At 38.7% G+C, this 17,192-nt stretch overlaps 1 protein-coding gene across 5 annotated transcripts in view; it reads right to left on the reverse strand.

Moving 5' to 3' along the window:
* The window catches only part of CARMIL1 (capping protein regulator and myosin 1 linker 1), a gene marked incomplete at its 5' end in the record, with an annotated part of 333,278 nt that overhangs the window by 83,630 nt on the left and 232,456 nt on the right, over positions 1–17,192 (reverse strand). For all 5 annotated transcript variants that reach the window (XM_084228463.1, XM_084228462.1, XM_084228460.1 and 2 more), the window contains 3 exons: positions 207–335; positions 9,030–9,128; positions 15,796–15,889. In XM_084228463.1, the coding sequence (XP_084084589.1) occupies positions 207–335; positions 9,030–9,128; positions 15,796–15,889 (322 nt within the window). The remainder of the gene's footprint in view (positions 1–206; positions 336–9,029; positions 9,129–15,795; positions 15,890–17,192) is intronic.

Below are 17,192 nucleotides of genomic sequence, written 5' to 3' on the forward strand. Positions count from 1 at the left end.
CACTAACCCTCTACTTTTAATTTCTACATTTTGATTTTTGGTCATTAGCCTGAGTACAAAAAGGAGGCAAAAATTTACTCAGTTCATTTTGCTACTTGCTACAGAGCTGGGTAAAAAGGTAAAGGAAGTCAGAACTAGTTCTAACACTGAATTTAAAAACAATGTTTTAATTGCCTAAGGCTCATGTAACCGGAAGTGGAACTCACCGTTTTTGAGTTCTTCGCATCACGCATGAGCCTTTCTGCTGATTTTAAATCTTCCTGAACAGCTTCACCCGCACAATTCCGTAAAGAGTTGAGGTGATCTTGTACTTTCACACATATTCTGTCAATCATCTAGTCCACACCAAGTCAGTGCAGTGGGTAATCAGAAAGAAGGAAACATACAAGGAATGAGAATAAGAACTTCTAGACAGAAATCTCTGAAAATGCAGCTAATAGCCAAGTATTAATATATGTATCTGTTCACAGGCAAAATCTTTGGCTACATTAACTCCAGGAAAACATTACAGCAATTGGTCCTCTTTTCTGTCATAGAAAAATGCAGCATGTAGAACAAAAGTGAACACTTCTTTTTTTTTTTTAAGATTTATTTTTTTATTTATACAATAGCTGGGGTACAGGCCAGAGGCATGGGAGGGTGAGAGGATTCACCAAAGACAGAGTGGGGAGCAGAACAGGCAAACAGACCAAAAGCACTGCTGAGGGGTGCAGCAGCTGAGACAGGAGAGGTCTGCTGTGCCATGTGGGAATCTCCCTGGCCGCCTGGGAATTGAACCCACACTGCAGAGGCTGCGGACAGCTTCACAGGGCTGCGCTCAACCCGCTGTGCCATTGGGAGGCCCAAGAGTGAACAGTTCTTGATGATTCAGAACCTCAGAGCTATTCAGTGACATTTTGCTAGATAGTAACAACCTTTCATTAAATTTTATTGAGTCTCCTCTGTGGGTCAGCCCTCGTATCAGATACTAAAGAAATGGAGAAATGAGGTGAACTATAAGACTGCTGAGATGACCACAAAATGATGTCCATAGCCAGGTCTCATATAATGGAAATCAAAAATCCCAGAAGTTAATATTTTTAAATTAATCCAATTATATCAAGGTTTTTTTTGTGTGTAAGTTAAAAGTCACCAAAAAAGTTAAATTTTATTGTGTGAACATAGGTAATAATAAAATTTATAATGTCTAGTTTCTATTCCATTAAGTTTCCTCTCCCAGGTTAATTGCCTCTGAATCATCTTCAGTTCCATGGATTTAAACAGAAAACCCGAAATGGAAGAAGTAGATGACTAATGTGAAACAAAAAATATTATAGCAGGGTGAGATGGTGCTCACTTACATTTATAGAGAGAAACATGAAGAAAGCTATGAAATCTGAAGAAAAAGAAAACCATTGTGTGGTTTACAATATGTCTCCAATATTTTCATCAGAGCTGCAGATTGTATATCTCATGTTCTTAGGAAATCATTAATTCTCCAAGTACTTTACTTTCAAGAGTCCTATCCCATTAGATAATTAATTTGGCAATGGTGACAATATAGCAACTTTCTTTTTTTAGTTTAAATTCACACTTCGGGCCTCCCCTGTGGCGCAGGCGGTTGAGCGCCAAGCTGTGAAGCTGTCCGCAGCCTCTATAGTGCTGGTTCGATCCCGGCCGGTAGGCGAAGGTCCCACATGGTGCAGCAGACCTCTCCTGTCTCACCCGCTGCTTCCCTCAGCAGTGTATTTCCTCAGTCTGTCTGTTCTGTTCCCTGCTGTCTCTGGTGAATCCTCTCACCCTCCCGCACATCTGGCCTGTATCCTGGTTCTTATATAAATAAATAAAAATCTTTAAAAAAAAAATAAATTCACACTTCATTTTGAATTATTTCATACAGCAATCTCAGGATGCCAAAATCTGTCTTCCTTCTCCCACAAATTCCACAATGATAGAAAATCTGCCACATGGTCCAGAAGACTTAAGGTCTGATTACGAAGCCTGCATCCACCTGCTAGGCATCCCACCTCTCTCAACTTTCTCTTTCTATAAGATCAGGCTTATATTACCTACCCCATCATCACTTCTAGTGTCTTATGAAGACAAACCAGTAAAATAACACTATCCAAAGCACCCATTCTTTATTATTATTATTATTAATTTTCTTACATCACTGTTTGTTTTTGTACAATATTTGATTGCTCCCCTCGGGTATAGTCCTCATAAATCTCCCACCACCATAGCACCCCATGAACCATCACCTCAGTACCTTGGTCTCTGCCTTTCCTTGTTGTGAGCCTTCTTCTTTCCTTCACCTGCTGTGTGCCCCAGATCTATGGTTTGCCTGCAAGTTCTGTCTTTTTTCTAATCCTTTGTTCGATTTCCCTATATCCCACCTATAAGCGAAATCATCCAATATTTTTCTTTTTCCCTCTGACTTATTTCACTGAGCATAATCCCTTCCAGATCCATCCATGTTGCTGCAAATGGCATGAGTTTATCTTTTTTGATCTCTGAGTAGTATTCCATTCTGTATATAGGCCACATCTTGGGTCGTTTAGGTTGTTCCCATATCTTGGCTATCGTAAATAGTGCTGCAATAAACACAGGAGTGCGGGTTTCCTTTTGAATTAGTATTTTGGTGTCCTTTGAGCACTCATTCTTTTGACAAAGGGTCAATAATGCTAACATTGATGTATCTTAACAGCAGAGCCTCTTATTGTTAAACATAATGCGGCCACGTCAATGAACTATTTATAGCCCCCGTAGGAAAAAGATGTTGTATGAATAATACTTCTATCATATTCCTTCCCTAACTAAAAGCTAAGCTTGTAGGCAAGGATCCTTTCTTTCTGCATTTACACAATGCCCCATAGAGAACTAAATGTATGTTTGGAAATAGCCTCCTAACTGATATAAATGCTAACTCTTTTAACCATTATATTGATCTGTACTTCCTGAAGTACAAATGGTTATCAATAATTTATCTCCTACTGAGAATGAATACCTAAATTTCAAGAGACACAATACACCACACGCTAGAAAGGAACTCATATACATGTGAGGCCATGAAAGACTAATCTGAGAGGCAGGAGGATGTGGCACTATAAAGTTGATCGCCTTTAATAATCATGAGTGACCAAAGAGGCTCCCAAGATGAGGACCTAAACATTCGCCAAAGAAGGAGAGTTGAAATGAACTCAACAAAATGTGCTCTAAGTGGAATGTTTTTTAACCTCATCCAAAAGAAACAGACACCTTTAGTTTTCCAATTCAAAGATCTCACAAGTCTCCAAGAGTCTTCCCAATGTCCTTGCTGAGGTTTGTATAGCCCAATGGGACACATTCAGGCACTTTTATGACTAAGGAGTTCAAGATCCAGAAAAATGAAGCTACTTAAGATGACAAGGAATGATCACATAGAGTGCAAATTGAAAAAATTTTTTCAAAGGAAATCAAAGATTTTGACTATCAATTAATAATTCAAGTCCCTCAGGTATACTAATGTGAAAAATAAAGGAAATTGCTGTCTAAGAGACTGCCATTTTTGGAGGGTTATCCCAACAAAGACTTCATGGTAGATGACTACACGTAGGCATATTATCATAGCCCTTAGTGTGTCATTTTCTGAAGCAAGCCAGAAAAGATGACTGCTATAGTTTGAGAAACTTCCTTTCTTCTAAGGTAATGTCACTGCTGGACACAATCTTCTTCATTTTGAGTCCAAATCTGCCTCCCCATGTGCTTTCTATAAGTCATGTCTTCCCCTTGAGAATACCTGGAACAATCACAAACTCTTAACTTGCTACAATGGTTTACAGTTCTAGCAAATAGCTTATTCATGGAAAATTTTATTTTCCTCCAGGTATATTTCTTTATTCAAGAAAAATATACTCAATATCTAGCATTGAATGAGATACATCCCTGAATAAGAAATAACCCTTGTCACCCAAACAACTTAAAAACCTAGAAGTGGAAAGAAATACTTAATATATAACACAAGACATAAAGTGCTCCATAAGGTAATACCCACAAGGAAACACACTTTTTATTTTGTTAATGCCAAAGCTCCATTTCCTACAGCAGTGTATGCTACAGGACGAACTCTTTTAAGTGTTCATTCAATGACAAAATAAATGATAGAAAATCCTAAAAGGTTTTAGCTAAAGGAAGGATCACAGCTAGCTGAGGTTGAAGGTAGCGTTTTAGCCTGGTCCTGAGAGAACGCTACAGATTGAGAAAAGAGACGGGAATTTTAAGCAGGAGAATGAATATGATCAGAGGCTCATCCAGACACTTGTGTTTCCTACTAGTTCCTGATTAGGAACAGAGATCGTTTATTGTAGGAGAGTAGTCTGGAGTGTCAGGTTAAGGGAGGACTCAGGCAGAGGCCAAGGAGTTTTAACAGTGTCCACAGCAGAGAGTATCTGTTTCCAGAAAGTTCCACAATCCCAAGGGTCTAAAAATCCCTCACACACAGTACTCATAGATACTAGACTTCCCAGACAGACAAAAGCAATACAGGCTATAGAAAGCAGAGGTGGAAAAATATGGAAAGCTCACTCTCATAGTACCACTAAAGGAGGATGTACAAGGGAGCTAATGAAAACTTAGTAAAGTGGCTAGCGTTAGAAAAGGCAAGAAAGGAATGGCTGCAAATGACATTTCAAGGGTAAAAGGGCAGGGCACAGTGACCATGTGGAAAGCAAATGAGGCATCCAACATGGCGCCAAAGGTTCTATACTCAGTGGAAGGCGCTGTCTCTCAGAGAAATGGCAAAATCAGGAGTTCTGGTGATGAGTTTGGTCTTAGTGTCCCTGACACCTCAGAGGATCATCTGGGAGGAGGTGTTGAGTCCGTAGCTAAAAAGACAGGACTTTCTAGAAAGAAACAGGAACAAAGGGAGATGAGAAAGTTAAATGGTAGAAGTTAGACAAAGGAAAATAGCACTAAGTACACAACTTTGGAACTTGAAAGCAGAGACAGTTACAAAGAAAGGAGACAGAAAAGACACAAGAGGGACTGACAAATAATCAGAACGGCAGACTGTCAGAGAAGTGGGTCTTCAGAAAATGAGCTGGTGGATAATGATAATAGCTGTGATGATAAAAGTAATAGCAGCAATAAACATTAAAGTTCACAGGTGAGTAAGCAAGTACATTGCATATATTATCTAATTTTCAGAAGCGTCAGCTTCCTCATTTTACAGATGAAGAAATCAAGGCTTACAGAGGTTATAACTGACTATGGTCACATAGAAAGGAAAGAGCAGGGCCAGAATTAAATCTGGGTCATCCGACTTGAGGGTCCAAGTTCCTAACAAGCTATTGCCTCTTTTCATCAAAAGCTGGAAGGGATCATGCTCAGCAAAATAAGCCAAAAAGAAAAATACCGGATGGTCTCACTGATAGCAGAAATTTAGAAAAACTAAATAAGGGACCAAGAAAAAGACTAACTATAATAAAGTAAAAATCAAAATTAATAAGCAACTCTAAACCAGAGGCACACTGTGGGGGGTGGCAAGGGGAGGAGAGGAGGGATTGGGGTCAGGATAAGAGGGGTGGGAATTGTATGGGGAATATAACCAAGATGAAAATGTATACACTGTGCAAAAATGAAAAACTATGTAAAAAATATATAAAATGAAATAATTATAGATAGATAGATAGATAGATAGATAGATAGATAGATAGATAAAGAAAGAAAGGTCCCTGGAGTTGGGGGTCAGAAGAGCCATTGATGGAAGAGGGACAAAGGTTTTTTGAACCTTTGAAAGGTTACAAAGTCGGTGGGTAGCAAGAAGTCCTGAGGGTGACATAAAGATCTGCGCATACAGCAGGGAAGGGGAGGAATAGGGGGCAGAACAAGGGAGGTAAGAGCACAAGGGGCTGTGATGATGGATCAGGGGTGCTGTGGTGGTGGGAGGATTTTGGGGACCATGCCTTAGGGAAGAAATCAAATTTTGTCCAAAAGTTAACAATGATGTAAGAAAATAAATATAAAAATTAAAAAAAAAAATGTGTGAGAAAGAGAGGAATGTGCTGAATAAATATCTCCTGGCAGTAACACTGTCCTTTCTTTTTTCTTTTTCAAAAGGATTCAAAGACCAAAACAGAGATTGGCAAACTACATGCAGTTCTGGGCCTGTTTAAACCTTTTATTGAAGCAGGCACCTCATTCATGTAGAGATCACCTAAGTGATTTGCGCTTCCCAACAGTTGAGCGGTGGCCACAGAAACCACAACGTGGGCTGCAAAGCCTAAAACATATACTATTTGGATTTTTACAGAAAAAGTTTTCTGATGCCTAATCAAGAGGGCTTATGGGACAGAAGAACTGAAAAGCAGAGATGGAATCGCAAGTATTATCATGGTCTTTTCTAACCAAAGCAAGAGAACAGACAAAAACACATACATGAATAGCTAGGAGACTTCGATGTTCCATTAAAACATATTTTAATTCCTTCAGTGTCCCCGGGAAATAATGATGGTGCAAGAGGCAGGGACATTAATCTCAGATGGCCCATTCTTCTGGTATTTGGATTTCTAGAAACTTCAATAAGAAGTTTCAATAAGAAGGAGATGGATCTCCAAAGTGACTGAAACAATTAAAGTCTGAAAACTGCTAATCATAATGTCCTAAGAAACCCCTAGAGTGAAAAGGTGGCAATATACCTACTGCATAATGACTCAAATAATTCAAAATGATGCCACCTATGCAGAATTAAACATCCCCACTCGCCCCCTGTGTACAATTTCCTCTCACTTGAGAAGACGAAACTTACTTTTAAGAATTAACAGTAAAGGTTGCTGCAGTAATTTTTTTTGGATAGGCAATATCCCCTGTGAATGCGGGGAAAAGCTGGAAAGATAATATAGTAAGAAAAGCCTGCATTATGGGCCCTCATAAAGAACACAAGGCAAAGGTTCAATCTAATTATTTTAGAAGTCTCATTGCTTTTAATGTTAAAAACTAAAACCAGGAAACAATAGTAGACCATGAAGTACTAAGCAAACATGAATCCTTTGTAAGGAAAAAAAAAATAGATTTGCATGGTCAAAACAATGATTTCTTTCTCAAAACTCCCTATAACTTCACAAAGAGTCTTACTATTTTTTCTTATTCAACACACATCACTCTATCTTATAAAAAGAATATGCATTTACTGCAAAGCATTCAAACAGTATCATGAAATTATAAGAAAATAAAATAACTAATTGTATCACCGAAAACAACCATCATTAACATTTTGGTGACTACCCTTTAACAAATCTCTTTATGGTCATCCACATAATTCTATCTACTTGGAATATTATACACAATGTTTTTACTATGGGCACTTTTATTCTCTCTTGAGAAAAAAGCAAAAATTCAAAATTAAAATGATATCTGCACCAGGTTAAAAAAAAAAATGATGCCAACCATTCAAGATGATTTGAAATGAGAAAACTTTTTTTTTTTTAATGAGATAACACTGGTTCATTGTAGGTGATCCAGAGGCACAGACCCTGCCCCCTAACCTCTACACCACATCCACTACCTAGACCTCTAGAGTACTCCAGCATAGTACTTTAGGCACCCCCTCCACCTTGCTCTCCACCCTCCCCTTCCCTCACCGGTAACCTTAATTCCACAATCAGATTTCTAGTGTTATTTATTGGAATAGTTTTGATGCACCCTTTCATTTGTTCCTTTATATTCCACATCTCAATGAAACCATGCAATGTTTGTCTTTCTCCTTCTGACTTATTTCATTTAGCATCAAGTGAGTCAGTCCCTCTCAACATACTTGTTCTTTCTTTACTCTGCTTTCTTTACTCTGTTCTTTCTTTACTCTGCTTTACTCTATTCTTTCTTTACTCTATTGATCCTTGATTTCGATGGTTGTATTTGGAGGGAAATATTACACAATTCCTTAATTATTAAATTTTTGTTTCTTTCTAATGTTGATAGAAAGAAAAGAAATGAAGTAAAAGAGAAAAGAATTTGTTTCTCTTTAGCATTTTAAGTATTCATTATTCTCAATTATTCAGCATCTGGGAATTTGTTTCCTACTCACAGACGTTAAAAGTATTGAAGAGAAAGGAACAAATACCTCCAATGCAGCGAATATGGTTACCCTCCAATTTTATCATCTGTAATTATGGGTGTAATTTGTGTATAAATCTAAAATACTCCTTACTGATAATCCTAAGAGGCACAAAATCATCAATAATTACAAGTCCATTGCAGGTTTCAACATAAAAAAAAAAAAAAGAAAGAATTAAAATGCATAGTTAGCATTAGCATTAACCTACATTTTTCCTCCCTTCAAATCTTCTCCCAAATTCAACTTATATTTGCTGCCATTTTTGGAAATCAGTTCTTACTGTCACATTGAGAATGACTCAAACTAGAGAAGTCCTTATCTTAGCTATTGTAAATAGTGCTGCAATAAACAAAGCAGCGCAAGTTTCCTTTCAAATTAGTATTTTTGTGTTCTTTGGGTAGATTCCTAGGAGAGGAATTCAAACAATCCAAATAAAAGCCTCAAAACAGATGATTGCATCAAGAAGATGTGGAATACATACTACCGAATGGAATACTACTCAGCAATCAAAAAAGATAAACTCATGCCATTTGCAGCAACATGGACGGAGATGGAAGAAATTATGCTAAGAGAAATAAGTCAGTAGCAGAAAAAAAAACATTGGATGGTTTCACTTATATATGAAATATAGAGGAAACAGAACAAAGGATCAGGAAAAAGGCAACTTGCAAGGTGACCACAGATATGAGGTACACAGGAGGGGATGAAGTGTAGAGGGGTCACAACAGGGGAGGGAAGAACACAAGGGACTGTGGTGATGGATCACGACTATGGTGGTGGAAGAATTACGGCATCTATACCTGAGGGGAGAAATCAAATACTGTACAAAAATGAACAACAATGTAAGAAAAGAAATATATATATTTTTAAATTACTAGAGAAGTCTTTGTCCTTTGTTCTTAGAGCATCATTTCAGAAGGCCCAGAAAGAGGAAGTGCCTGGGGCAGATGAGTACCCTTACCTGCTGCGTCGTGCTGGTGACAATGCCCTGCTGTAAACGGTAGGCCTGCTCTTGAAGGTATTTTCTAGTCTCGTGATTCCGGAGCAGGTAATTTTCTATCTGGAAATTAAGCACATGGATTTCTCAAGCACACATTTTGACTGAGCAGAGAGTAACAGCATAAGAGGAACAGCCAGCTGTTGAAGTTAAAACCCGAGCACTAATTCACACATCCTGCCGAGGCTCCCCTACAAGACAGAGGAGCTGTCGCTGTCATGCATTACTGGTGTCTGCAGTTACAATTTAACTTGAGGGTAACTGGAGAAATTTTTCTGTACCTGTAGTTGGCACAGACAGCAAGTGTTTAATTGCCTGCAGGGTTAGACACCCTATTCAGGGACTTTACATCACTTTCCTGCACACAAGCTCCATCATTCTCTCATGAATTTTTAACGACCCAACAGTTCAAAAGTTGAATAAACACTTTCCAGGTGTATGGATAATACTCTCTAAACCTTTTAGCCTTATCCCAGTGGTAAGATCCACTAACACTTAGAAAATTATTTTGGGGAGGGGGGAAGGTGAGAATTTTAAGTATGTAGGCTGGTACTACTCAAAGATATATTCTAGTTTCATTCCTTCACCAAGTTATTAAATTTTCTCAAAAACAGGAAAAATCTTAGCAAAATTACAGAAAGAAGAAAATGGATTTCTATAGAAAGGAAACTGCTCGACTATCTGTATTTCATACATAGACAATCTCCTATGAAATAGTCAAGTTTACAAAAGATAACTAGACTGAAATAAAGCATTGAAGAATAATATACAGTGGATACACACTGAAAAAAACGCAGGGTTAACAACTGGGAATGATGGACACCTATATAGATTTAAAGAATAATTGCAGATGGACAATTATACCAGCTGGTTGGGGTTTTTATTTTCCCAGCTGTTTTTCTTTGTTTTTAATAACACTACTTAACCACTAGCTTTTAATTTGCCACTATAGTTCCCTGGTTAAGAACTTATAATAACTGTGAAGCTCTCGGTATTATTACATCTTCATTTTAATTTTTCATATGCTGAAATGACTACTACTTAATACCAATTAGGAACAATTAGAATACAGACTATAATTACTATCATCCCTGAAAATTGTAGAGCAGAGCAAAATGTACCTTTCGACTACACACAAATGAAGAAATTATAAAAATGCAAAGATCCTTGAAATGGAACATCATTAAAGTGACACATTAATACCAAGACATTATATTACATTAATTTTCTTTAGCTGCTTCTGAAGAAGTCATCTCTTTCCAAGGTGACATTACCATCAATGTAAAAGGCACCTGCTAATAAGATTCTTGCCTGAAATATGGCAGGCACATACCACCACCCAGATTTTAGTGCTTTAGTTTTTGTTCTAGTATAGGGGACCGCCTCATAAAAAGGGCCAGTTCTTACAGCAATCTGTTGGTTCAGGATCAGCTCACACCCACGTGGTTCCCCCAAGGCTGGCCCACTCTTTCACGCTTTCCCCAAATACCACAGAGCCAGCAGGGAATTTTTAGAAAATAAATAATTATTTCCAAAAGCCAGTGCAATGGGAAGAGAGAATAGTAATGTTTAAGTGTCTTTAATGTCAATCAAATAGACAGCACCACTCAAAGTCTTGGATGAACAGGATAAACCTGCCTTCCACACAACATTCCACACCAAGGACAGGGACCCCAGTTTTCAGGGGCTAAAGACAAACAGCCTGACTCAAGTCAAAGGGCAAAGGGAGAGCCAAAGTTTCACTATCCTGCTTGCCAGCACCAAAGGGCAGCAGAGGGTAATCTGGGGTACAGTCCAGAGCCAGCCAGCCATCTCCAGTCTCACTGATGGAAACAGCGTTTGCCCAAGAGGCAGAACACTGTGATTTTAATAAGGGAATCTTATTTATTTATTTATTTATTTATTTTAAAGATTTATTTATTTATACAAGAACTGGGGTACAAGTCAGAGACAAGCGAGGGTGAGAGAATTCATCAGAGAGAGTGGGGAGCAGAACAGGCAGACAGACTGAAGATACTGCTGAGGGGAGCAACGGGCAAGGCAGAAGAGGTCTGCCTGGCCATTTGGGTATCTCCCTGGTGGGCCGGGGATCGAACTCATGCTGCAGAGGCTGCAGACAGCTTCACAGCACAGCGTTCTACCTGTTGCACCACCAGGGAGGCCCAAGGGAATCTTATTTAAAAAAAATAACAATTTATGAAGACTGAGCAGAGAATCACAATATTGTTTAGTAGGGTAAAATTAAAGAGTCATATTTCTGCCAGAGGACAGAGCTCTACTAAAGTGATAGAGTTCTATTAAAATCGCTCAATAAGAGAATGAGTGTTATGGGGGAAAAAATGAACATGAAGTTTAAAGTCACATTTTTTCATTAAAAATACACAAATTCTAGGGCCTCCCCTGGTGGCGCAGTGGTTGAGCACTGGGTTGTGAGGCTGCCCACAGCCTCTGCAGTGCTGGTTCGATCCCCGGCCACTGGCACGGGTACCACAAAAAAAAAAAAATCTATAATTAATATACTTGCATTTTCCATTAGTCTCCATATGTTCGATCTTTTTAGTTTTCTGACCTACTAAACAAGTGATATAGTTGGACAAATAGCTATAATGTCTGCAACTGTTTTCTTTTTCTTCCCTTCTTTTTCTCCTTTCTCCAGTTTTAATTATATATGCATACGCATATGCATATGTATATGTATATATACAACTGCATTTTCACTCCTTTCTTAGCATACCAATTTATACTTCTTAAAAATTTTTGGAAGTTGCCCTAATATTTGCAACCTACATTTACAACAAATCCAAGTCCACCTTCAAACAATATCACTAGTAGTACAGAATATTGCCAATTTCATCCCTTGTAACATTGCGGTCTTAAGAGAGTATTTCTCCTTTGCTTTTGAAGGAAAACTCAACTAAATGGAGAATTCTAGGTTGCTGGTGCTCATCTTTCAATAATTTGAATACTACCCTTCACGGTCTTCTTTGCATGATTTCTGACCCAAAGCCTGATGTAATTCTTAGCCTTATTTCTCAATATGTAAGGTTTTTTTCCTTCTGACTTCTTTTACATTTTTCTCTTCATTTTAGGAATTCTGCAGTTTGAATATAACATGCCTATTTACAGATATTTATCCTTCTTGGTTTTCTCTGAGATTCTTGAATCTACGACTTGGTGTCTGTTATTAATATGGAGAAATTCTCAACCATTATCATTTCAGATGAGTCTTCTTTTTCTTTCATCTCCTTCTAGCATTCTCATTACATGAATGTTCAGTTTTTTGTAATTGTCCCATAATTCTGGAATACTCTTTTGTTTTCCCTTCTCCCCTCCATTCTTTTTTGACTTTGCATTTCAATTTGAGAAATTTCTACTGATATATATTCAAGCAAAATGATTCTTTCTTCAGCTATATCAACTACGATGAGCTCACTGAAAGCATTTTTCCCCCCATTTCTATTACAGTGTTTTTTCTCATCTCTGGCATTTCACCTTAATTTTTTCTTAGGGTTTCCATCTCTCTGCTATCTGCATAATATCTGTCTGCTATCTTACATAATATCTGCCCTTTCCATTGGCACCATTAATATATTAATCAGTTATTTTATTTTTTTAAAGATTTCTTTATTTAATTATACAAGAACCAGGGTACAGGCCAGATGCGCAGGAGGGTAAGACGATTCACCAGAGACAGAGTGGGGAACAGAACAGGCAGACTGACAAAATACACTGCTGAGGGGAGGAGCGGGCGACACAGGAGAGGTCTGCTTACCATGTAGGTTGCTCCAAGGCCAGCGGGGATTGAACTGGCACTGCAGAGGCTGAGAACAGCTTCACAGTGCTGCGCTCAACCACCTGCGCCATGAGGGAGGCCCTCCTCCCTTATTTCAATCATGGAGAAAGAGTGACCTAATTGTCTTCCCCTAGGTCACTTAAGACTTTTTATAGAGTAGTTTCCTTGAGACTAGGTCTTTGTTATAGAGGACAGTATGCTATGGTTTATTTCAAAATGGTTACTTTTTCTCTTTCCTCTGCATGAAAGAGGAGGAATTTTTCTCTAATCTTTACTGTGATAGTCTGGTGTAAAACTCATCAAAGGGTAGGGGTCTCCCTAAGACTGGGTCTCTGATAGGTTTCAGCTCTTACACATGTCGACACCAGTTCTCCAGCAATTTATCAATTACTGTTTAAATGTTCCTATGAATTACTGGCTCCACTAGCCTCTACTCTAATCATGGCTTTTGCTCACTATGGTTCTCTGTAGTCTAATCTCTCCAATTTCCAGGGTGACAGTTTGCCTTGCAACCTCAATTCTCTGACAAATCTAAGAAAATTTACTGGTTTTCTGTTTGTTCAGTTTTTATCTTTTTAAAAAGATTTTATTTATTTTTCTGTATGAGAAGTGGGGTGTAGGCCAAAGATGCTAGGGAATGAGAGGACTCACCAGAGACAAAGTGGAGAGAAGAACAGGTGGATCTACTGAAATACATTGCTAAAGGGAGCAGTGGGGGAGAGAGGAGAGGTCTACTGTGCCATGTGGGTTAGTTTTCTGGCTGGGGATTGAACCCAGGCGGTTGTGGCGGTGTCAGAGCTGACTCTTAACCCCTATGCTACCAGGGAGAGCCCCTCAGTTTTTTTCTGGCTGTGAAGATGGAAGTGAGACTTTCAAGATCTTTACACATCAAAATCGAAACCAGGAACCTGGTTACTCTAGAGTATCTCTTTTGATAAGCTAACTAGCAGCCTTTAGGAAAGTATAATGATGTCAAATAGACATATGCTGCTTTACAGTCTACCAATTATTTTTCACATATACTATCTCATCTGGTCTCATGGATTCCTTCAGGAAAATTGCTAAGTCTCCTTGCAGTTAAGGTTTCTTACTTACAGGAAGTTTTCTTATCTGCAAGAGGAGCTATAATAAAACCTTTCTCATGGATTCACCATATAAATGACATGTCTTTGACTATATAAAGCACTTAAAATAGTGTCAGGCAAGAACTACATGCTATATTAAATGTAAGATACTGTCTAGTTTTACTTTCCCTATTTATAGATGAAGAAAGCAAAATTTAGAAAAATTACACAAATTATTGAAGTACAAAGCTGAGAACAGTTTGATTTATGAGATCTTTGGATCCAAATGTTGGATGTTTTCTTTTGCCACACCATAGCTTTCCCTCCCTGCACCCCCAACCCTCTTCCCTTTTATTTAAAAATGTCTAAGGAGTATTCAAGTATGCATGCCAGGTACTGCGCTAGCTGCTAAGAATTTAAAAAAATGAAAAATACATAGGCCCCACTTTCAGGGAGCTCAGAGTCCACTAGGTGAAAAAGTTACAAGGCAGGTAACATACAACAATGTCCCAAGGCTAATGACAAGGAATTCTGAGACGACCACACACTAGGGAAGAAAAAGGGCTCTGTGAAGTCTTCCTGGATGAGCTGGCACTTGATTTCAATCTTGACAGACATACACTGTCCTGGGGAAAGCATTAGTATCATCTAGATTAGGGCAGTGATTTTCACATTTGACAGCTACCAGGATTGCTCACAGAAAAAGCAGATTGCTGAGTCCCATCCCAACTTCTGAGACCCAAGAATTTGCATATCTAACAAGTACCCTGTGGTAGAGAAAAACAAAGAATAATGGCTGATAAGAAATGAAACTGGAAGGAGTTAGAAGGCAGATCAAGGACATAATTCCTTGCTAAAAGAGACCAGGATTTATGCTAAAAGTTACTGGAAAGGGATAAATAAAAAGTTTTGGTTGGTTCGAATTCACTATGAAATAGGATGACTGTATTTGACTGCAACATGGAAAAGAGACAAGAGGAAGCAAACGAGGCCATATCATGGCAAGCAATGATGATGCTTGGATGAAGATGCATCACGGCTACAGAAGGGGAGAAAGCTGAAGGGACTGATGCTAAACATGTTATGTTAAAAATAAACATAGTAGCTGATTATCTAGAGAAGATGTAAGAAAGGAATACTGGGATACTGGATGGAGAGGGGGAGCAGCAGAGAGAACAAGGGGAGAGGAAAAATTTCAAAGATTCTTCAAATAACAGCAGGGTAAAAGGTGGAACAGGCTCCTTTGAATGGGAAACAGTTGAGTTTGAGCATATCTGACAATGGAGAGGAAGGTAAGCATAACCATTAAAAGAGAAATAGGCAGGTATGGGAAAGCAAGGAAGTCACTCACAGGGCAAGTTTCCAACAGAGATCAGAGTGATGTGGTCAAAGTCACCAATGGTTGCCTGGACTTTGAAGGTGGAAGTAGTCATTGATTTTTGGGTTTGCCAGGAAGGAGACATGGGAATGGGTGTGAATTTAGATTCATTTATAGACAAAGATGGTGGCGATTTCTTGATGAGGAAAAGAGGGAAGCTTGCATCTGTTGAGGTTGAAGGGCATCCAGGTTGTACAAACTGACCTCCAGTTCCATATATTATCCCAAGGAAGAACCGGAAGTTATCTGTGCTTAAGTTCGGATATGTTGGTGTTGTAAGAATGCTATTTTCTTCACTCAAATTGCATGACCAGTTTTAGTCTTCCTTATTTTATTCCTCCTTCAGCCATGCATCATGCTAGTCACGATCATAAAAATTCAAGCTAAAGTGAAAAAAGCTTTGTACAATACAATGTACTATTCATATGGTCAGAATTGTTATTAACACAATTCAAATGTGAATTTATTATAATCAGGCTATTGGTGTTTCAATACCTTTTGCAGAGCCTCTTCTGTCTTTTCAGGGTTTGTTTTCAGGGCTTGAGAAGCATCATACATAGGAATTGGCATGAATCTCAATGTGTAGTTCCTAGGAAAAGGAGACAATAACAGATTTACCTAAAAATAATTTCCTACTGCCTTAATTCAGCTTGCATCTTTTTAAAGTTCAAAAAGATAGTTGCCAGAGTATCTTAGAAAATTCCAGACTATCAAACCACCTTAGGCTTCAAGACTGCAAACCTGTTTTCTTTAGAGTCTGTGTGTGTAGCTCCACACATGACCTCATCCATCCATTTGGTCCTACAAAGTCGACATAGCTTTAAGGAATATGACTAAGTGGTTTTCTTTTCAGCTTCCAATTTCATGAAGGATAGAATTGGGACTGCAAAGGTAGACTAAGAGAAAGCTGGTAAAAAACTCCAACATCATCATGCTACCTGATTTTAATCACCAGTAGATCTGAATATACCCAGGTCACCATGTTCATGATGAGTAAAAGTCAGCTCTGAACTCGAAAATCAAAACTCAAAACACATATTTGTTTTCAAAGCAAGGACTCTGGCATCCACAGAAAGAGCCTATTCAGGCTCTGAGTTTTCATTTACTGACTTAGAGCCCGGATGTAGTCCCTCTGCATTCTCTACCACAAATTAAGCAGTCAAGTTTCCCACATTTGAGGAAACTGCAGGGGTCAGCACAAGCAGAGTGCAACATTTAAGCCTCACCCTGGGAAAAGCACATTCCAGTTCAAGGCATCCATCCTGCCAGGTAAGTAATCTGGGTTCCTTTAAACAAACAAGTCCAAGATGAGGGATTATTTTCAGAAGAGCTGCTGGGACGGGCTCCTTGTCTGGCTAACCACCTTAACCTTTGTGGGTCCTTGCAGCTTTTATTCACAATCAGCCCCCGGGGCTCTAGACCCCAGATGAAGCAACTGTGGAGAACTGTGCATTACCTCACCATTGCTGACCAGCTGATGAGATGCAGATCAGTAGTTCCTTTGTGGCAAAGCACAGAGAACTCTGAAACTATGCTCCTCCCTCCTTTGAACCTGACCTTGCCACAAAATTGCTAGGTGCCCACTTGACTCCAAATACCTGCTCCCCTACCCCAAATTTTAGCATGAACATCCTTTCTCTATCCCACCCAAATGCATCTATCCATTTCTATAAGATGACCCTCAGGAACAATGACTTTTGGGGTCATGTGCTGGGAATTGAGCCACTGGAACCTCATAGTCAGAAGTCTTTATGTCGACAAATGCAGCACTTGCAATGTCAAGCTTACGGATACTTAAGTGAATCTACTGGAAGAGCAATCTAATACTAAGTCATAAAACAAAGTACAAATAATGAAGAAATGATAAGGAAAATTAAAAAGTCATCTTAATA

Source organism: Talpa europaea (assembly GCF_964194135.1).
Source record: "Talpa europaea genome assembly, chromosome: 2".
NCBI lineage: Eukaryota > Metazoa > Chordata > Mammalia > Eulipotyphla > Talpidae > Talpa > Talpa europaea.